This window comes from Pelobates fuscus, chromosome 1 (genome assembly GCF_036172605.1).
Source record: "Pelobates fuscus isolate aPelFus1 chromosome 1, aPelFus1.pri, whole genome shotgun sequence".
NCBI classification, from domain to species: Eukaryota; Metazoa; Chordata; class Amphibia; order Anura; family Pelobatidae; genus Pelobates; species Pelobates fuscus.
The window spans coordinates 424546610-424569774 of NC_086317.1; the positions used below are offsets into that span (position 1 = coordinate 424546610).

Sequence of the window (23165 nt, forward strand, 5' to 3'; positions counted from 1 at the left end):
TCTGATATTGATGTAACTATATTTGATTACCCTTATCTTTTCCCATTCTGTCACTGTTTATTGAGCATTGTACCTCTTAACTCTGAAATAAAACTAATAATAACAGAGAGTGAGAAAAAGGAAAAGAGAGATAGGGGAAGAAAAAAAAAACCAATGAATATATTTTAGGCATATTACTGTGTTGTTGTTGTTGTTGTTGTTGTTGTAACACATACAGCTAATAAAGTTCCAATTTGTATAAAAAAATAAAAAAAGGAATTGTATGAGAGGGTGTGTTTTCAGCAGTGACGTGTAGGGTCATGTGACAGGCGGATGCCTGTAGGCTGCTTGGTGATGCGTACACAGTGAGTCCTGGTGCTGCCAGGTCTGACACTTGGCTGTACCATTAGAGACACACAGTCCGCCCCGGGAACCATGGCAGCACAGATCCATCCCAAACCCCTGACCCGCAAACCCATCTTACTCAGCAAGCTGGAGGGCTCCCAGGACGTGGTGAACACGGCAGTGATTGTACCCAAGGAGGACGGGGTGATCAGTGTATCAGAGGACAGGTAAAGCCATAGCTCTCTATAGAGGATGCAGCACTCTCCTGGCCCCCCTGGACACGTGCTGTCTCTCTCTCTTAGGTGACAGTCCCCCCCCCTCTCTCTCTCCCTCTCTCTCCCTCCCTTGGCTTGCTGTAAATTAATAAACACCCTGATTGGGTTGCACTTTGCATTATGCTATGCCAGGGTTGGTGTAAAAGCTTGCTTGCCCAGGTGCCCTGTGTGCTGGCATTTATTTACTTTTTGTTGCATGATCACAGTTGGGTGCCCATGATAATTTTAGGCTTGTACTCATAAAAATTAGGTAGGTGAGAACAGGGGTGCTCATTTGGTTGCCATTATTGTTTTTTTAGTGTATGTGTATAGTGTAATAGTTTTAATTCTCTATCTTGCAAACTATGTAAAACTAGATTACTAAATGGAATGAGAATGTAGAGAGAGAACCATAGAATCTGAAAATTCAGTGTGTGCTTCTTTTTAAACAACTATTTTAGATAATACTGGAATTGATGAATTTGTTAAACTAAGCAATATTTTTTTTAAAAATACAGCCCGGTTTAATGTTTGTATGCCACAAATTACTTTATATAAGTAATCTGTACAAGACTATTAACATTGTTAGTGGTTTAGTTGAATTTATATGTTGTCATGGGACCAGGATGAGAGCATTCAAAGAGTAAATATAGTATAAGGCAAACTGAAGCAAATGTTAACATTGCATTTATTTAAATGTGTCATTTGAGTGCACCACTGCTTTAACTAACTAGGTCATATAATTAGACATTAAAGTACTAGTTGTAATCAGGAACTGAAATTGCTTTTTAGGTTTTTAATTAAAATGCTATACCTTGTTTACTCCACTGAATGTTTGCATGCAAATACAAATAATTTAGTTAAATAAACGCATCTTCTTGTTTCAGTGTTGTTGAACTGGATTCAAGAATGGCATGCAAACTATGTAAAATTTAACTACGCGCCCATAGAAGCGCCATACAAATAAATAAGGTTTTGGAGGAAACAGGTGTATTCTAAATTGCAGATAAATGGTTTTGAAAGCCATACAAAATAGCAGAGTTTTATCAAAACCTTTCTCAATTTACCTTACCTACAGAATTGAAAAGTTATAGGCCCACATGGAGTCTCTTTTAGTACATTTTAGATGTATTTCAGTGGTGGGTAAAAAGGAAACACCCATCAATTCCAATGATCCTTTGCCAGTGTTAATATTTGTAGAGGTAAGTGGTATTCAGCTGCTCAGAATCATTGTTAAACCTTTTGGGCTCTAACGAATGACCGCCTCCTCGCAAGGACCTTGCGATCACATGGCCAAGGCAGGCCGAAAAAGAACGGAGGGGGACTCCCTGGGTTCCCCGGTAAGTCCGCATACCGCCATCACCGGCGTGGGATCACCGGCGACCGGGTAAGTAGAAAGGACGGCTTGGGCGTTCTATGCCGTCCACAAACATGTATTCCTGGCACTATAGTGTTAAATTCACTATTTAGATAACCAGCTCCCCTTGCATCTCATGAGAGGCATTTTTCTCCACCTTTTTTCCATGTCGATCTTGCCGCAGTTGGCTCCGTCTCCGTGACCTAAGAAGCTACCAGCATTTCCTCATAGAGATGCATTTAATAAATTTATCTCTTTGGAGAACATTCATCCATGCAGTGCTTGGAGACGCTGAATGCCAGTGCTGCACCCTATGCAGCACTGACCCAGGAAGCACCTCCAGTGGCAGTCTGAGTGACGACCACTGGGGGTGTCTCTAAGGAGCAATCTAAAAACTTATTTTTCTGTGAAAAGCCAGTGTTTACATTAAATAGCCTGCAGGGACAGACTGTAGACACCTGCACCACTACATTAAGCTGTAGTGGTTATGATGACTATAGTGTCCCTTTAAATAACATGGGATAGTCTATATCGGGAAAATTTGTTTTTTATTGGTAATTATTTTGTATTGTAAGGTACAATTTTAATCTGTTCGTATAAAGATCCTGGCCCCAGACGTCTAGCATTCTTGATGGAAGGTTGTGGTTAGCTTGTGTTTATAGGTCAATTGGACCACACTCCTAAGTAATTTTGTTAAAGAAATGTCCTAAATAAAGGCACAACTTCATAACCGATTAGACCTTTCTACTATTTTGTTTGTGTGTCTCGAGCAGTGATTCTCTTTACCTGAATACCTGGAAATTATTGTAAGGATGGAAATTTAGCTTGAAAAAGCAATTATTTAATTTGGGGTTTCTGGTGAATCGTTTTTAAAATCATGAAAAAACACACTACTTTTCTGTAATTTTGCATTCCTCCCCCCCCTTATGAAGGCCGTGCAGCTCGTCCATATCAAGTATACTTTTAAAGTAGGTCTTGAAACATTTGTTTTAAATTTAGGAGCCAGTTTAAAAAAAAAAAAGTTTTTTTAAAATAACTACAAAGCGTTATTTTCGATGACAAAAACCTGTACCAGGCTTTTTAGAGAAAAGACATTGGTGCCTAGTTACACCTCTAGTGACAGTCACTCAGCTGGCCACTAGAAGTGCTTCCTAGACCAGTGCTGCATGGTGTGCAATCCTCAATCCTCAAGGCCACACTTGTGACCTCAGCGACCCCTGTAGTTCCGCCACTGCACCGGCAGGCATCGATGCAGTGTTGAACGGGCTGACAAACAACCAGACGCCAAGACAAAATTCCTAGTGGCCATGGGGTCCTGACACCTGGGATTTTCCACCCCTGCTTTAAAGGGAACATGTTACTGTGATAATTGCTCTCTTTATACATTGCTAGTAAATGTGTAAAAGAGCTGATAATTTTCAAATAAAATCATCTTGTTTTTAATATGATGTTGTGAGACACCTTGGGTTATCTGACCCAGAGTGCTTTGCAAACATCAATTGAGGCACCTGCTACTTCGGTGTAGCCAACTTAGGCTCAGATATCAACAATGGTACTTGTGGCATTTCGTTTAATAATATCTTCAAGCGCACACCTTGTTGGATCAGATAATGTTTACCTATTTCCATTGTAGGCAGAGTTTAATAGGCTCTTTTGTTATGCATGACAGTCCCTTTTATACTGCTGTAGCAGTTTAGTGTAGGGAGCATTTTTCCAGGATCACATGTAGAACGAGAGGAAAGATTCGCTCAAGTTGTACTTTGAAACCATAACAAAGTTATTGAAGTCTCATTGCAGTGGAAGTAAATAAAATAACTAGGTTGTCGGTCAACTTGGCTCGGAAAGTGTTTGCCACTGACTTTATGATGAAGAGGGCATTTATATAATCTCGTAAACCTAGTGTTTTTTTAACGCAGTACTGTCACTTGAAATTATCTTTATGTAAGTCAACTCTAAACCGTATTCCCTACACGTTTTATATAAACTAACCAAGTTTGTATGAATATGTTGCTCATCTCTTGAACATTGTACAATTTGCTCATGGGGCAAGGTCACCTTGAAATATTTTCCTGTTACTAATAACCAGGCTTATGAGAGCACTTAATGACATTAGCCATTCAGAACCTTCCATTTCCATAGTTGTACTACTGCTTGTCTCTCATGACCTCTTAAAAAAAAAAATCAAAATTTAACAGGTTGAAGTTTGGTCATCATAACAGTTTTGAAAATGCTCTGTGATGTATCAAGGAATGTTGGTAATTATACAGGCTGTATAATGTTGAGATATTTTGTCAGAGGATTTTTTTATCCTTTTTTTTTTCTTTGTAGGTTGTTTTAGTTTTATTCAGCTATGTCACCAGAGAGGTGTAAATGCCTGTAGCGAGTGGGTTATATTGCTATAGTGTGCCAGTGGTCAGCCCACAATGCACTGTTCTTTGGATGTTCAGTAAGCAAGATGCAAATTGATCAGATATTTTTTTTTTTCTTTTTATCTGTATTTTTATTTTCCATAGAAGCTAAACAAAATTAAAGATAAATCAAGTGTTCTTTTAAAATATGCATACATGTATAAAATATATCTAAACTAAATGTAATGTGTCATGTAAATATATTACATTTTGTAAGGGGAAACTATTTCTATTGGCAACAGAAGGTTATTAATGAACCCCTGTGAAAATACACTTCTAACAGTATCTGCTGGATACAGTTGGCTGTCTGTTGCTAGTATGCTGTGAGTCCTGAAGACAGACACTAAATATGCACAGAACTGACATTAACCAGCCCAGAACTCTTGTTAAAGGTGACACCTCTGGCAGCTGAGGGGTTAAATTCTGTATGATCAACGTTTCATAGCATAATGCTGTACATACAGACTCCATGATCACTTAAAATCAGTTAAGTGGTTATGGTGTGAAGTGTAATTTACATCGCCTGATGTTCGGCAGTTCCATGCAGGAGGAATTTCCTGATGTTCTTTAGGAGATTCCCTGTGAGAAGTGAGTCATTTGATTGGCGTAGCGTGGTAATTTGCCGCACATGACCACTGGCCTCCATCATCAAATTTGATGATCTTAGCCAAAGAGACAAAGCCGCTGTGGTGAGACTAGTGCGGTTAGGGTAGAAAGGTAAATAATACTCGCCTTTCAAACGCTCAGGGGGAAGTGAGAGAATACTTACATAATTAGGGGAACACTTTATCGTTGGAAAAACATGTTTGTATTCCGAACGCTGTAGTATTTATTTACAATCGCACACATAACATAAAACATAATCGTATTTAATGTCCAAATGGTGTTCTTTTTTAAGAATGTCACCATAGCGAGCATAACTAATCTTATTTCTTAAAGAGACACTCCAGGCACCAAAGCAACTTTGTCTAAATAAAATTGTGGTGGTGCAAGGAGGCCCCCGTGGCCACCCTTACCTTTAAGGGATTAAACAATTCTTGAACGGTTAACCCTTAAGTTGCCTCAAGTGGCAACATCCATTTCCACACAGGCCGCATCCGCCTCTAAATGTCACTTTATGGAAGCGCTGAGGATCTCTGGGCAGTGACTCCTCATTTACTAAAATGACTTGGAAAAGATTTTTTTTTTTTTTTTCTCAGCCAATCAGTGGCACCCTTGCTTCCTGAAAGGGAAATTTCAAACACGGGATGCTGTCTAGGAGAGGTGGACATTGCTGCTGGCGGCAACTTAGGGGTTAAATCGTTAAAGAACGGTTTAAACCCTTGAGGTAAGAGTGTCTCCATGAGCCCCCTGACACCATAACAACTTTATTTTAATGAAGTTGTTTTGGTGCCTGAAACGTCTCTTTAAATGAATGAGTATGCCTAATGTTAAACATCAAAACACTGAATACTACTACAGCTGAGTGTAAAAATAGCATGCATTGATTACTCATGTTTCCCATGTTATCCAGGCTCTGCACGTCATTGCAGCATAACAGATTTGCTGCATCACAATATCCTGTAATTTTACGTGTTGGAGGTTTTAAGCAATGCTTTAGCTGGTTCATAGTAGATGTTAAAGTAGGTGCAAGGTGACGAGTATATATTCTGGAACATGGCTCAATGATGCTTAAATCAATCTAGTAAAGGAGGAGACTATATATTTAAAAGAAGAAAAACCACCACAACAAGAGGACATAGTCTTAAATTAGAGGGGCAAAGGTTTAAAAATAATATCGGGAAGTATTACTTTACTGAGAGGGTAGTGGATGCATGGAATAGCCTTCCAGCTGAAGTGGTAGAGGTTAACAGAGTTAGGGAGATTAAGCATGAGTGGGATAGGTATAAGGCTGTCCTAGCTATAAGATAAGGCCAGGGACTAATGAATAGAAAATTGGGTAGACTAGATGGGCTGAACTGTTCTTATCTGCCGTCACATTATATGTAATCTATAAACCTGCTGAAATTATGCTCTAATAGCACTTAAGTGAGGCTTTACTCCATTTACATGATCATGATGCTTTAAATGAGCATGCAAAGGTTAAAAATGTATATCTAAATAATTTAAAAAAAAAGATTTTATCTTGGTTGATGACAGTGCAAAAATAACTGCAAAGAGATTGATGAAAAAGCACATCCTTTTTGTAGCACAAAACGAGCAGTGCTGGTCTTTTGTGTGTTTTGCAAATGCATAGTTTTTATAAACTTAAATAATACCCACTAAAAGTGGACACCTCATGTTACACTCTTGATACATAAGCAATCTTCAAAGCAGATGTGACTTTATCTAAACTTTTTTTTTTTTTATCTCCAGCGTCTTATCAACAGATGTCATTAAAATGACATACCATGCATGTTTCTCCACTTAGAAACTGTTTTTGATGGGTCTGGTAGGTTGTTATGATTCCTACAGGATAATACTTTGTAAATACCTAGCACAAAAGTCAGGGAAATATATACACAGATTGTATAGCGAGAAATATTAACTTTACAATGGCACGGCATAAAATGATAACCCCAGATGAGGCACAACATAAGATATCCCCAAAGGAATTGGAATTGCTGGAAAGTAAGCCGTGGCTTAAGAAGGCTGAAGAATTCATAAATCATAGATGTGCAGAAACCTTTGCAGACCAACCATACAACTTGTATATCTGGCCCCTCAACCCATACTTTTCTTTTGGTACAAATGTAAACATGATCTACCGTCTCTATACTTACTCCTACTTCTCATATTGTCAGAAGTTCAGTAACACTAGACAATTATAACATATTAGCCCCTAAAGATTTGGCCGAATCTAGTGTAACCTTCATCTTTGTGGTCCGTCAAATGAGAACCTTTTTGCCAATATGGAGTATAATGTTATCCCTTAAGGCCCCCCTCTCCCATCCCCATCTATAGGCTTCTCGGTCCAGGTGGAGCATGTCCATCCAAGCGGCTCCTGGCAAAAGGAACTGGGTCAGGGAAGGTGGGGTAAGAGTTGAAAGGAGAGAAGAGAAAAAGACAGAGAGAGAGAAGTAACACAGTATGGGAAATGTATGCATTACCGTAAATGTATGCATTAACGAGACTCTTACACACAAACTGTTCCTGTTTCAGTTTTTATGTGAAAATATTTTTCATACACAATGCATACTTTGTTGGATTAACAACATCTTTAAGGAACACGCTTAGCACTCTAACCACGGCACTGTAAAGGTTATGGTGCTAGGAGTTCCCTGGCACTCCACCACTGTAAGCAGTTAAACTGTTTTACAATGGTTTGAATTATTATCTGTGCTCCGCTGGGTGCAACTCCTCACCTCCACTACAGCCTTCAGAGAGAAAGCTCCAGCCTGGCAGACCTTTGGTAGGAGTTCAAAACGTTCTACAATGGTTTGACTACTTGCAACACGGCGGGTGCACAATGGCATCAATGACACCATAACTACTACAGTGCACTGTAGTAGTTATTTTGTCTTGGAGTGTTCCTTTGATGATATATGCACTTATTTTAACAACGTTGTAAAAACATGTTTACGTGTCATCTGTCCTGGATTGTTCCCATTTCTTTTGAAATGTGAATCTGTATTGCACAACAAAATACAATTAAAATGATATACAAAAAAACGAGGAATACATTTAATTTTTAAAAAATCTTCACATTTTCCTCCTTGGGTTCAAATCTGTAAGAACTGCACAATTGTGGTCCTGCTATTGTTTTAGCTAATGTATTTTGCTTTTCCTAAAACCCTTATTGCAGTAGTATAGGATATATGGCTCAGAATTCACAAGTAGTTTTATTAAGTTACTCAGCCAGCATCAATGGGGATTGCTGTGGCTTGCACGATCACTTCATTCATCTTTTTCGTGAATGACTCTATCATGGCTACAGCTGCTGTACCTGCCATCTCACCAAAAGAAGAGCCTGTTAGACTCGTAAGTCCAAGAGTAAGTATACACATAGTGTGGGAGGGAGGTTATCGTATATCAGCTGCAGCGGTAAACTGATCACTCCATAACCTATGCTAGGTAAGCATTTTAAGTCACTCTCTTAAAATGCTCCAATTTAGTGTATTATATACCGTATATACTCGTGTATAAGTCGATCTCATGTATAAGTCGAGTGCAGTTTTGTGACCAACAATTGTGAAATATGCTATACCTCGTGGATAAGTCGAAGGTAAAACTTGGGGCTATGAAATTCTGTGATTTTTATAATTATATACACACACACTCATACAAACACACACTCTGCATTATATACACACACACTCATACAAACACACACTCTGCATTATATAAACACACTGTCTGTTTGTGTGAATGCAGAGTGTGTGTTTGTATGAGTGTGTGTGTATATAATGCAGAGTGTGTGTGTGTGTGTAGTGTGTGTAGTGTGTGGGGGGAGGGCATTTTTATTATTAAAATTTTTTTTATTTAAATATTCTAATTTTTTATTTTAATATTATTTTTTTATTATTTACATTTTTTTTTGTCCCTGGTGGTCCAGTGGTGTGTACTGTGCAGGAGGGGGGCTGGCAGGAAGCGTTTACTTATCTTTCCTGCAGCTCCTGTCAGCTCCCTTCTCCTGCGTTCCGGTCAGCTCCCCTGTAAGTCTCGCGGTCTGCGTGCCGCGCGGAGCGTTGCCACGGTAACCCGTGGCAATGCTCTGACGCCGCGGCTCTTGCGAGATTTACAGGGGAGCTGACCAGAACGCAGGAGAAGGGAGCTGCAGGAAAGGTAAGTAAACGCTTCCTGCCAGCCCCCAACAGGACCGCCGGGCTTGTAGTGAGCCCGGCGGCCCTGGTCTGTATTATGGCAATGTAAGTTGCCATAATACAGACATTGACTCAAGTATAAGTCGAGTGGGGGTTTTTCAGCACAAAAAATGTGCGGAAAAACTAGACTTATACTCGAGTATATATGGTAGTTAGTCAATATATAAATGAATTATTCTTATTTTCAATATTTCTAACTGCTTAGCTGAAAACAAAAAAACTAAACATTTCACATGATAAATTGATGTTTTAGAAGAACATTCCTCTTATTTTGATATTCACTTTAAACATATTGTATGTTTTAACACCGTTACAGTGCTCAATCCAGATCAACATATATACTGCGTATTATTCGTCAAACCAGTAAAATGAATGCAAGCTGGGTCACCCTTCCCTTGAAGACATGGTCAAGTTTAGAAACCACACTGAAACATTTCTCTCAAGATAGATCTCAAGGCAGATCCCAGTGCTAAATTAGAATCTGCATTTTAACTTCTTCATGCCAGATGAAACTTGCAAAGGGTCAGTGTAACTTTGTCTGCATTTGTGAAACAGGATGTTGGAATTCAGCAAAAGGTCAACAGAAAATGTCTGTGCATGCAGTATCTATTTGAATTGTTTAGCTGCTGGTTAATGTAGAAGCAGTTACTAAGCATTTCCTTGTTGGTACATCCGCAAGCTGTCAATAAAGACATTTGTGATCCACTTCTAAAGGCCTTGAAATTTATGGACTGGTGCTGGAATGAACTGCTGATGCCTGTATCTGATTTTTGGCTATTATCGTTAGTGCTAGCTATCTGATATTTTATAGACTTCAACACAGAAATTTGCCGCTTTTCTGGCATTTAAAGTGGACTTACATTTTTTTTTTTTTTTAAAGGGACTACAGAAGGTATTTTTATATTTCTGGTGTCGGAGGAAAAAAAAAGTAGTTTGAGTCACTGTTCGTTTTGCAAGTGTTCCGTGTAGGGTCTCATGGAAACACGACCAGAAAACTTTCCTCACCCCGTCCTTTTGACACATGGACACAGAATGAACCCATTCAGTTAGGGAGGCTGACTTTGTGTACATTGGTTCATGCACAGGGAGCACACCGTGGATTCCAGTGGAGCCCCATAACATAGGGTTAAAACTGAACCTGTGCAGAAATCTGTGTACGCATTACTTTAGAACACTTTTGGTCTGCCAAATGTTGCGCATCATAAAAGAATTGAGGAACCTGATAATGAACCTTTATTCCTCAGTCGACATACCATGTAGTGCTTTCTTGCTGGTATTGTTTGCTTCTGGCTATCACGGCCTTGGATGCATATTGATTTTATATATGCAGAGTTCTTTGTCGTGTCCGTACCTGCGCTTGTCAACATGAGTTATATGTTAACTTGAATGCAGGACTTTCCATACTTCCACTGCCTAATGGCAAACACACACAGGGCTTATAGAACACCGATGAAGCATCGTGGGCTACTTGTTGGCTTTGGCTACATTTTCTTTTTGTCTGAGAATAAAGAAGGACCTAGGACCCGGACATCTGCATTGCCTAAGATTAGACATCAGTTCTTTAGATTTAAAAATACTGTTTTTTATATATTGTTAAAGAAACACTCCAAGAACCTCAGCTACTACAGCTAGCTATAGTAGTTTTAGTGCCAGCAGTGCACTGGTTCCCCCTGTTGTAAGGAACCATTTTACTTCTTACCTGTGTTCTTTTATGAGTCTCTCCCCACCCCCTCTCCATCTCTGGAGATGGTAGTGGAGGTGAAGAGCAGCAGACTGTAAATCCCAGGTAAGAAGTCCACTTGTCCAGCCAGTAAGCTAAGACCTAAGTAAGGAACTTCTGGCTCTCCGGAGATGGTAATAGAGGCAGTAACTGGCACCGGGCGAACAGTAGGTAAGTGGGTATGGTGCTTTGGGATTGTGTTCAATAAAGAACATATTTAAAGTTGCAATCACAATTATTCATTTAAGAGTGAGTTTCTATTGTCAAGAAGCCAAAGTCAATCTCAAATTTTCAGTCAAAATAGCTGAACTAAAACATAGCTTGAGATTTATGTATGTTTATTATTCAGTTATTGTGGCCTACATTTTAAATCCCTGACAATTCACACTTTACGGAATAACTCTGAGTACTTCAGTTTACTTTTAAAATCTTGAGCCACCTATTTAGATACTTTACACTAAGCTGTAGTAAGTCGATTGAATAAGCTTTCGACAAGCTTGAAATATGTTGACATTTTTTTATGGTTTCATTCACATAGTTCATCACACAAGGCTAACGTTATGTTAAAAGTAAAGATAAATGGGAGTTTTCCTGTTATACATACTGTTTTGTTAACTGAAGTAAACTCCATCCGTGTTGGCACTCTGTGGGAATAAAGAAAGTAAACTTGTAACATGAAGCGTAATACATTGCTGTCAGACTAAATCTTTTATGAGCGTTACATTGACTGTAGAATTCTGCTGGAGGTTTAGAGAACCCAGGATACTTAGCCGTATTGTACAGGGTGCGTACCCAAAGAAAACCTGCTTTTAGCACACACGCAAATAGTCTACAGGTCTGATTCCTCTTCTAAAAATCAAAGGGTATGGGAATTCACAATTTATGCAATTTAAAATGAACTGAACATTTTAAACACAATAGAACTGTAAAATTCAAACTCTGGCTGAATTCTGACAATTCACATTGAACAAGCCATAAAGGAACACTATAGCGTTAGAAATATTAAACTGTATTCCTAAGGCCATATTGTTTGTCGGTCTCATGCAGCCCACCCCCTCCCCAACCTGTTGCGTAAAGGATTAAAAAATATATATTTTTTCACTTTCCTCTTTCCAATGCAGAGGTCCTCTGCTCCTGCGAAGGAGGGGAAATAATGGCCATGCGGCAAGTGCCTGGTCTGCATTAGACCTTTCCCATAGGAAAGCAATAAATCAGTACTTTCCTAGGGGGGTTTTGAAGACGCCTGGGCGTCCTCATGCAAAGCTTCTTGAGAATGCAGAAAGTGCCTCTAGTGGCAGTCTGGAAGAGGTTGTCTTAACCCTGCAGTATAAACATTGCAGCTTTTCTATAACTGTAGTGTTAAGGGGGTTGGGCACTTCACTCAGACCACTTCAATGAGATAAAGTGGTCTGGGTGCCTGTAGTGTCTCTTTTAAGTAGTTCCTGGGACATGATGCTTTTATTGCACAACATAATTATCCTTGTTTTCTTAAATGGACAGTCTAGGTACCATAACAAAGGTCCTCTGGTTTTTGATCAAACCTTGCCAGCAGGTGCCCCCCTTCCCTTGGTAAAACTGTAACAACATTTAAAAAAAAAAAAAAAAAACCTTTCAGCCTCTAGCTGCAGTTTCAGCACTGCAATGTAAACACTGCAGTTTCTCTAAACCTGCAATATTTTACATTGCATGGCTACAGGGATGGGGACAGGGACACCGCACCCAGACCACTCCAATGAGCTACAGTGTCCTTTTAAATAAGATACCAGTGATTGCAGTTTTAGAATTCTGCATGAGTCAACTTTTTATTTAAGAATCTGTGTATGCAGACACATTACCACATTGCATTGTACATTGTTGCACTTTGTACAGCTGATCCATATGTTACATTGCACCTGGTGTGTGTGTTCTTGGTAGCCTGCAGTCTGTTTACTTATGTTGTGAGAGATGATGCAAGTGTCCCACAAGGGGACTCCACCCTGTGACATTTAATAATACAGTGTGCTGTTAAGAGGATTTAACTGTAGTTTTCTCTGTGATTTAAAGGGACACTCCAGGCTAAACCTGATCAGTTTTGTAGTGCATTATGGGAGTATTGCATTAAAACATATACAGACCAGTCAGAGAGCTGAAATGGCATTATTTTCTGCAAATTTGGGCTTTCTGCAGGGGCTAGGAAATCTCTGCATTCTTTCTTAGAATTCTAGACATGGAATTCATGCATTAAGCACACAGATGTAAACCACACTAGAAATTAATTTTAAAAAAACTCACTGGCACCTGTAGAGAAGACAGGCTTGTTCTAGTAGAGCACCCTGCAACTTTCTGTCACTCAGTGGAGCTAACGGAAGGAGGAAGAAAACCTGTCTGACTGACCGCCAGTAAGGTGTTTTCTTAATTAATTTATAGAAATGTCAATTCCCACGTTTATAACCTGCCATCAAAATGTGATACTGCATATTGATAAAGCACTTCAGCTAGCTAGCAAAGAAAATTAAATAGGCATTAGAGTACCATAACCACTGGAATTGGCACACGCAACTACCAGCCAGGGTTAAGGATGCACCTTAATCACCACTATACATTGTAAAATCTATGGAGAGGGAAGTGTCACTTTAAGCATGATTTTGGTTCTTGCTCTCCCTCTTTCTCTGAAGCTTTGTGAATACTTGTCAAACTTTTTAAATAGCTGTTTCTTCAGTTAAAGCACCAATGTGTTTCAATCTGTAAGTGCCTTCCCCCTGTGTCATATAAACATATAGCATTAAAGAGACACTCTAAGCACCTCAGCTTGTTTTAGTGGTTATAGTACAAGGAGTTTATGGTTGCAGTCCCATTTATTTTATTATGTTAGTATACTCAGTACATACCTTTACCAGTATATGAGCGAAATGAAATGTATAGTTATAGGTAACATATAACAGACTGATTTACATATATTTATTAATACAAAATATATACATCTAAGTTTTTGTATGTATGTGTATAATATACATAATAATTAGCATTTCCTCATGACATGTATTTTTATATAGTGATTTTGAAATTCTTAAAAGTACAATGTTTGTAATTTGTTTCAGAACTGTGCGTGTTTGGATGAAGAGGGACAGTGGACAATTCTGGCCGAGCATTTATCATGCAATGCCAGGTAAGTTAGTTATTTTTGTTTAACACTATAGTGTCAGAAACACAAACATGCTCCTCCCTCCCCCTTAGCCCCTCTTTAAAACAATAACCAAAACTTATCTTTACTGGCCCTGCCCCTGATCTGCCTCCTTGCTGACATCAGAATTTATGATTTCAGCCAATCCAATTCTTTCCCATAGGTACTGGTACACAGGCTCACGGACAGGCAATCTCACTGATACACACAAGATCATTGACAAACACATACAAGCGTACAGGTACACACAAACTCTGACACACACAAGCTTACTACAGAACAACTCACTGGTATACACAAATATGCTTACTACAGACGTGCTCACTGACACACACACATGCTTACTACAGACGTGCTCCCTCCGGCCGCCCCATCCTCAATGCGACCGCACCAGCGCCAAGCTCATCTCGCTATAAATCCCTCGGACTCTCGCAGTCTGAGGGAAAACTTACCAAATGGTATTTAGTTATAGGTAATAGGGCTCTCCAGTCTCTCCCTAGCCCCAAGTGCTGTGGCCCACCAGGAAATTTCCCTGTATCCCGGTGGGCCTGTCCCTGTATCCCGGTGGTAAACACTCTGAAAAGTCAGTGTTTATACAAGGGGAAAAACAAAGGTTGTCATGTCAATAATTTATACGCAAGAAATTGAAGAAAATTAGTAAGAAATAAAAAGATGGATAATCAGACTAAATCTATTTTCTTTTTATTCTTTATTTTTCTTGTGCATTAGATTTTATAACAGAGATACCTGTAGCGCCACGACAGCGTTTACAGGCGTTTCATTGGCATACATAGTCATGGCATAACTTAACCGCACATTTTTTTGTTTTTAAGGATAGAAAAACACAGGCTATTAACACATTTAGGTTTATGAACATTCTGTGTGCTGGCTAGCTAATCCTGTCTATTGAGGCCGGTCACAGTGCTTTATTCATACTACAAGCTATGATTCCAACCTGTACAGTAGCAATTAGAGCCATTTTAACTTTGCCTAACTGGCGGAGAGTATTATCGCGGTTGCTCGTAAGTATGGTATTAAACCGACGGCATATTGTCGTCAACTGAGCAAGTAATACATACACACATGGAATAGCATGAAGTAACTGGAGATTAGGTCTGCAATTTAGTTATGATCTAGCTACGCTTAATGCAAGATTCTCACACGTTTGGTATTAGCATAAGTATTTGCTCGTTTCGAGAATATTAACCAGCTTATTTAACCGATTAACTGACAGTGAGTACTATTCAGTGGTATACTATATTAGTGTGTGCCATAGGTTATAGGCTGGATTTTGCGAAAGGAGACAAACGAGCGCACAGATTATGGGTTAATGTCGCTTGTCAAAGGGTTACCTCCTTTCTTGTTATTGGTGGGAGTGATGAGCAAAAGTAAATACAAATAATATATAAACATAGCTTAAATGTGCTCTATATATGTTTTGTGGTAGGAAAAACCTCAGGTACTCGGTTCTCTGTAGGGAAGAAAGAGGGAGTCCGCAGGAACTTGGAACTGGTGGTGAGATTGCAAGGTTTACAGAAACCACTGGGTCTGATGGAATAACGTCAGCTAGCATTCTCCCAAGTCTCAGCATTTTACGGCAGCTTTACAGTTCAGCATGGATTAGGTATGGGCGTTGTGTCCTTGTATGCTATGCTTGGGGCTGTTTGGTAGCAGGGCTGTGGTAGACACTCGTTTTTGCGCTCGTCCTGCGCCGTGAGATTGTCTGCCTCCCCCAGGCCTCAGGCTTTGCTCTGGTTTAGGCCGCATGGCTGACAGAGGTTTTTCCGTGGTGCACCGGTACCGGACTGGTATCACCGTTTGTCATGTTGCTCTGTGTCTGTTCCCGGTCACATTGTGCCTCCAGCATAATAATGTCGCTCAGCTCACGTTTGCCAATTGTTGCAGGAGCTCCTAGGACATGCGGCCGGCCATCTCGGCTGTCAGGCCCCGCCCCCCAGACTAAATATTTTATGGGCTTTACATTGACATGTGTAGGATCGAGCAGGTAGGTCTATCAGTCATGCTCTGAGTCTCTAGGCACCCACACATGTTAAGTAAATATATAGATTATATTGCTTTTAGCATTGTTATTCTTCTATATTACAAATATCCTGTAGTCTATTTTGTTTAATATTTAATTTTAGATTTTTTTTTTTTTGTCCAAATACCAATCCTTTTTGGTTTGTAAAACTCTGCAAAGATTTCAGAGTTGTAGTTCTACTGTTTGCTATCTGAACATATAAAAACTCCTGCTGATCGTTAATCACTGCTATGTAGAATTTGATGGGATAATCTCAGCATCGCATCATGACTGGCTGACTCACTTTCTGGTGTAGGCAAATCTCAATGCAGATGCTGCAGTGTGTGGGTATCCATGGCAATTACAGGAATCTATCATAACAATTAAAGGGTTTAACGCCTATTCTATGCTCCTTTTAAAGATAGAAAATATGCGCAACTGACTATAATTCCAGGGGGACTTGTTGACACTTTTTTTTTTTTTTTTTTTTTTTTAAAGGGACACTATAGTCACCCAGACCACGTCCTTCAGGTTTTTTTTTTGTCAATTTTTCTTTTATTGAGGCAGGAGTTAAATAGGGTACAGAATAAAGAGTAGGGGATATACAGTGTTTGTACAGGATGGGATCGCTCTAACACAATAGTACATCTCCTACGAATAACAGCCTCATTTTATGTTTTATATTAAACAAGCTTTGCAGTAGATTAATAGCATGCATGAAGTAACAATTATAAAGGTATTTTACACTAAGCAATTGAATCATCAGGAGTTAAATGAAGTAAACAAAAGTAAAACTAATGAAAAACCCATCTGCGCTTGTTGTTGCTAGACTGGTCATGAAAGGTAGATAAATCTAAACACGTAGGTACACTCCAGTTGGCTCGTTGCTGTAATCGCTTTAGTGGTTGAAATGTTAGTTAAGGCATCGATTTAAACTCGCTAAGTTAGGATAGACAGATATCAAGTGATACATGGGTAAATAGCAAGCTAACAATGTAAGGGAACATATGAGTCAAAGAACGCGGAATGTGCTAGGCCAATGCATCAAGCTAAGTAAGATGAAATGGGAGCAGGTAGTCTAAACACACGCCTAATGAGTGTAGGCATAAATTACATTATACTAGATTCACAGCTAGATAGGTTACAGGCTTTTCTACTTTGAGTTATACAAGTATGGTTGTAGTTAGTGCTAAGCTTGACTGTGAAACAAATTAGCTTATATTAATTATGCGATAAATGATAAGTAAGAGTCCCAACATGTAAATTTGTGAAACTTATGTGCTAGTCCTCCGACCTGCCTGTGCCTCATGGTTGAGGGCCAGTGCATCGCTGGTGGGGCAGTGTCAGCCAATTCCCTGCTTGCAAGGGAGTGTAATGGCCGGAGAAAGCGCCTGACTGGGATCCACTTTGGGCGTCGTTTTGTGTGGCGGTTCGGTCTCTTGGGCATGAGCTCTCAGGGGCGCAGTGGGCGGTCGGTGGGGTTCCGCTTTGAGTCTCTTGTGTGTTTTCCCCGCCCGGGGAGCGTTGACCTTCTTGAGGGATGCAGGGCTGCGAAGGGGTATGCTCTGCACGGGGGCAGGACGACTCACCGCTGGTCTAGGTCTGTGGTTGACATGTTTGCGTCGGGTCGACCGCTTCCTCCTTCCCTCCCTCTTAGCTTCACCAGAGCCCCGGTCGGGAGCCGCAGGTCTCAGCACGTCCTCTCTTTGGGTCACTGCTGGTGCGTTCTCCTCGTTAGTGCTTCCCTGGTGATATATTTTTGCCCAAAAGGCGGCAAATAGGCGATCCAGCCTTTCTTCAAGGGGCGGCAGCGGGTTACACGTGGTGACTTCCATGGCAGTCAGTGCTGTGCTGGCAGTGTGGGACAGGCACTGTTGTCGCTTTGCTCTTTGTTGCAGGCTTCGGTTACCGGGATATCCCTCACCGGCAGGGGGGGGGGGGAGAGAGTGAACCGGGGAGACCTCCCGATTAGTGGACTGCTATGTTTACATTAGGGGTTAAGCCAACCTCTAGTGGCTGTCTTCCTGACAGCCGCTAAAGGCGCATCTGCGACGTTGGATGCGAAATTCGCATCCAGCATGCAGAACGTCTATAGGAAAGCATTGAGAAATGCTTTCCTATGGACTGTTTGAATGTGCGTGCGGCACTTGCTGCGCATACCGCTCCATTCGGGAGCTGACGTCAGCGGGGGAGGAGAGATCACCAGCGCTGAGAGAGCCCGGCACTGGATTAAGGTAAGCTGCTAAAGGGGTTTTATCCCCTTCAGCGCCACGGGAGGGGGACCCTGAGGGTGGGGGGGGAAGGGGGGTCCTAAGGGTGACAGTGTCAGGAAAATGTATTTGTTTTCCTGACACTATAGTGATCCTTTAACCCCTTAAGGACCAAACTTCTGGAATAAAAGGGAATCATGACATGTCACACATGTCATGTGTCCTTAAGGGGTTTTAAAGAATATTATATATTTTTTTTCTTTTTGTAGGTTTTTACTCTGTTTTGTTTCTGTGATACAACCTGTTAACAAACTAAACTGTACAAACAAAAACAACAATATATGTGAAACACAACCCCAGTGAGAAATGTATAAATTTTAGAGCAAACCGGGACTTCCCCTGAATTTTGGGTGAGGTGTCCTGGATGAATCCCCGAAGACTTCCTCCTGTCTTCAATAGATATATTGCAAATAGGATAGGGGAAAATCTGCTAAACACAAGCAAAATAAAGAAACATAGCGTATAACTGTGTGGGGACTGGTGTTAATGTGTAATCACAATTGGACACTCACAAATTAGTGGAGTTAAAACAGCCTTGAAAGGTATCTCTTTCTTCAGTATCCAATGTGTTGTCCCTCTTCACATATTCATCAGCAGATGGATGTATATATCTCAGAAGACAAAATATATACAGAAATTGTAGTGCACTTCAATGGACGTCTTATGGTGACATGCTGTTTATTTTTTACCTGAATGTAAGTTATTAAAACTTTTTTTACTTAAACTCTGGAAGTGCACTACAATTTCTGTATATATTTTGTCTTCTGAGATATATACATCCATCTGCTGATGAATATGTGAAGAGGGACAACACATTGGATACTGAAGAGATACCTTTCAAGGCTGTTTTAACTCCACTAATTTGTGAGTGTCCAATTGTGATTACACATTAACACCAGTCCCCACACAGTTATACGCTATGTTTCTTTATTTTGCTTGTGTTTAGCAGATTTTCCCCTATCCTATTTGCAACAAACTAAACTGTGTTAGATTTATTATTTTGCCTGTAATTCAGGATAAATATGGAAACCTAGGAATCAAAGAGTTTAGAGTGTAAGCCTGCGGAAAGGCTTTCAGAAACCTCTACCCCCCCCCCCCCCCCCCACTTTGGCAGTCTCCTGCATGTTACACCTAGAATGCGCTGTTGTAAATTGTCTAGTTAATGTCAGACAGGTATGTGAAACACAAAACAATGTGATAGGTTTATATCCGGAACTGAAATATTGTAAGTTTGTTTCCAGGCATTCTCGACTTTTTTTATTTTTTTTTTACTCGAAATGTATCTTTTATTTGTAACATTCATGTTCCATTTTATTTATTTTATTTTTGTGTGAAAGTCTTGTTACATCATTCGCTGACATTATACATTGTACATTGTATAGCTGACATGAATATTAACATCGTTCCTGGTGTGTTACAGGTATGCCTTTGACTACCAATTTTATCATGCCTGCCTTATAACAGAGCATTCTTGACTTTTGTTGCGAGTATGAATAGGTTGATGCATGCTGCGTAGCTACAATTTAATTTAGAGATCGTCCCTGTTATTATCCAGACCCACCCACGGAATAGGATTTCTGTTCCAATGAAATAGCATCCCTGAATTTAGAGTTGAGTTGTCCAAAACACATAAATATATAATTATATCTATGTTAAATGATACATTTACTGCCTTTTGGATCTGTTTATTGCTAATATTGAACCTGGAGTGACAGGTTTACTTTAAACTAGGGGTGTCAAACTCGTTTGTTCTGGAGGGTCAAATTGTTTACTAAAATATGTATTGAGGGCCAGCTGCACAAAATATACATACAAAAAAGCAGACAGAAAGGAAAAACTTCACATAATGTCATAAAAGTAAGTTATCACTTTCTAACATTAACAACAAGTGTATTTATGTGCAGTGCTAGCATTTGAATGCAGTTGTGTGCTTGTATGTACTGTTGCCTTTTGAATGCAGTGGTGTAGTTGTGTGTACTGTTGACGTTTAAATGCAGGGTTGTATTTGTTTGAGTTTGTATGCAGAGCTGTGTGCAGTGTTGGCTTTTGAATGCAGTGGTGTAGTTGGGGCCAGTGTTGGCGTTTGAATGCAGGGTGTGTTTGTTTGTAGTGTTAGCATTTGAATGCTGAGGCACTTACACACATGTACATATACACACTGACACATATATGCACACACACACACGCGTATAAGTAACAGTTAATTTAGCCATTCTCCTCTTTCCTTATCTGTTGGTCTGTCCCAATGCTTCAGCATCAGTAATGTTGGATAAAGGAGAGTTTCGCTGATTTCTAATACGTTCAGTGTCTAAATGGTCAGGAAAAGTGCTGTAAACTAAAGACTCCAGTTAAAAAAAATAAAATAAAAATGTGTGTGTGTGTGTGTGTGTGTATATATATATATATATATGTATATATATATATATATGTATGTATATATAAATAATTTCTTTAAGTACCACTTACCAAAGCAATTCTAGTGTAATTGGATATTATTACTTTCTGTTATTGTAGATGCCTCATTCTGTTTTGTTATGTTTAAGTTTTTTGTTTTTCACTTTGTAATATGTGCTTACGTGCTGCATGGTCCATTCCTGAGTCTTACACTTCACTTTAAAAAAAAAAAAAAAAAAAAAAGTATTTACCACTCTTTGTGTTACACTTTTGTTTTATTATTTACTTAATTTTTTACGTACCTCTCTGTATCACACTTTATTTTTCTTTTATTTCTCGTTTCTCATACATTCTATAAAGTTTTTCCTTATGAGATCAGGTCAGAATTCACCATAAAAAAAAAAGAGATTACTGGGCATTCTGATTGGCTGACTACTTCCTGGTTTGGGCATTGCTCCCTGCAGAGTTTGAGATGCCTTGGAAAGTCAGCCAGTTTACAGCTATGTATATGACAGAATTCCCAAATGCAGTGGATTTGCAACGAACATGTAGGATTTGTTGCCTTACTGCATGAAAACATTCGCAAATTTAACATATCATTGCTTCTCTCTGTTATTTTGCTGATTATCATTGTCTTTGTTTCCCTATATCATCCGTATCGGATTGGAGTAAAATAAAGATTTTCCCAAGAGAAAAAAAACCGACACATTGTTTCCCTTACATCTAAACTTTTTATCTTTCCCTATTACTTTTTAGGTGCAGGATCTTGATAAAAGAAACTCTCTTTATAATGTTAACATACATCTATAATAGTCTGTTTTGATCATTTTATATCCCTATCATGTGATATTACTGGCATTTTGCCTGTTACTGTTCCAAGTATAACTGTATGACCTTGGAACGTTCAATCGCATTATTCATTCAGCGTCCAGCCCATTCCAGCCATATCTAACTCTCTGCTCGTACTTCTTGTCAAATCAAATCAGTCCTGTCTCTGGAAAAAAAAAAAATTCTTGATTGACAGTACTTGCAAAGTACATTCAAGCCAAGTTTGTTGTCACCTCTCCTTGTCTAAGTTAGTTAAGTCTATCCTGCCTCTAGCTATAGCTGTCCTCTCCTGGATCCAATTTATTCAAGTCTTGAATTATTCCAGGCATCCAACCTCATTACTGCCTGTAACTATTCTGTTTAACAATTCATTCCTTGCCCTCCTCTACTCACGAGTTGAAATGGTCCGCAGCAAATTCGCAGTACCACAACATTCCATGTACTCAACTGTTCAGTTGCAGTGGCTTTTTAGATGGGCTCTCAGGTGTCAGGTGTTTTTTTTTTTAACTTATAATTTTTGTAAACTTTGAAGATGGTTTATAGTGAAACTGGAGTGCGCCTGATTCTGTACCTTTTCAATGAATCCCAGCAGCACCTTCGTAATGCATGAATGATTAGGTGAATGCAGCCTGGTTTCATAAACAATCCAGACGAATTGGGACTGACTTAATATGTAAGGGTACTGGAAGTGTGTACTCCATGAGCCACCTGGCTGCGTACTGAAGGGAAGATTACAGGAAAATGGCCTGCTTGGGCGGAGGGCTAAAGGTAGGCAGTTTCTTCTTGCTCCTTGTGTGTAGCTTGTCATAACAAACTGTTGCTAAGCCCAACCTGGATTAATTTGAATTGTCATGAACACTGGTGCCCTTCTTAAGATATCTTCTGGAATGGAATAAAGCCTATAGGTTACCAGGTAAACAGGGTGACTTAGCTGAGAGTCTCCAACTTCTGAGGTCCTAAATCCCACCAGGATAAGTTAGGCCATGGCTTCAAAGATCTTCTGTACCAGAAAGATGTTTAAGGGCTCTTCATGTTCTGTTCAGTGTCTGCTATGTGTTGGTTTGGAAAGATCAATTTTACCTTATTTAGTATATAGGGCCATGCTGTGAGAGCAAAACATGGCAAACTGGATGTTTATGAGCTACTTGATGCCCAGTGAAGGATCTTCAGACAAAATGTAGTTTAGGGACATCTTGGATGCCAAGGTCAGCCATCGCTGGTGTATATAGAATGGCTATCTAAACAGATTTGTGAAAGCATTGCCTTGTTAACATCACCCCATGTTCATTTCTTTCAGCTCCATGTTCATGTATGTCTTTTAACCCGGAAACCAGAAGGCTGAACATAGGGCTAGACAATGGTTCCATTTCAGTAAGTATAATGGAAAAATGTTTTATAAATAACTGTCCCCAATGTAAAATATAATGTAATTTTTTTCCCCTATCAATATGTTGATGGGTTAAGGTACAGCATACATAAAGTCCAGCATAATAATGACACATACATGAGATATTGTAGTAACATGCGTAATACAAAGGCTTCCAGTCCTGACTTAAGTATCAACATATTTGAATATGCTAACTAATAAGTGTCATCATGTAATATTGTACATATGGATTATTATAATG

General features: G+C 39.5%; 1 protein-coding gene across 1 annotated transcript in view; it reads left to right on the top strand.

The window, feature by feature from the left end:
- The first annotated feature begins 310 nt into the window (after positions 1 to 310).
- The window catches only part of WDFY2 (WD repeat and FYVE domain containing 2), a 69019-nt gene continuing 46164 nt past the window's right edge, over positions 311 to 23165 (top strand). The window contains exons 1-3 of the mRNA XM_063444850.1: positions 311 to 551; positions 13943 to 14010; positions 22835 to 22908. Of these exons, the coding sequence (XP_063300920.1) occupies positions 415 to 551; positions 13943 to 14010; positions 22835 to 22908 (279 nt within the window). The 5' untranslated portion in view covers positions 311 to 414. The remainder of the gene's footprint in view (positions 552 to 13942; positions 14011 to 22834; positions 22909 to 23165) is intronic.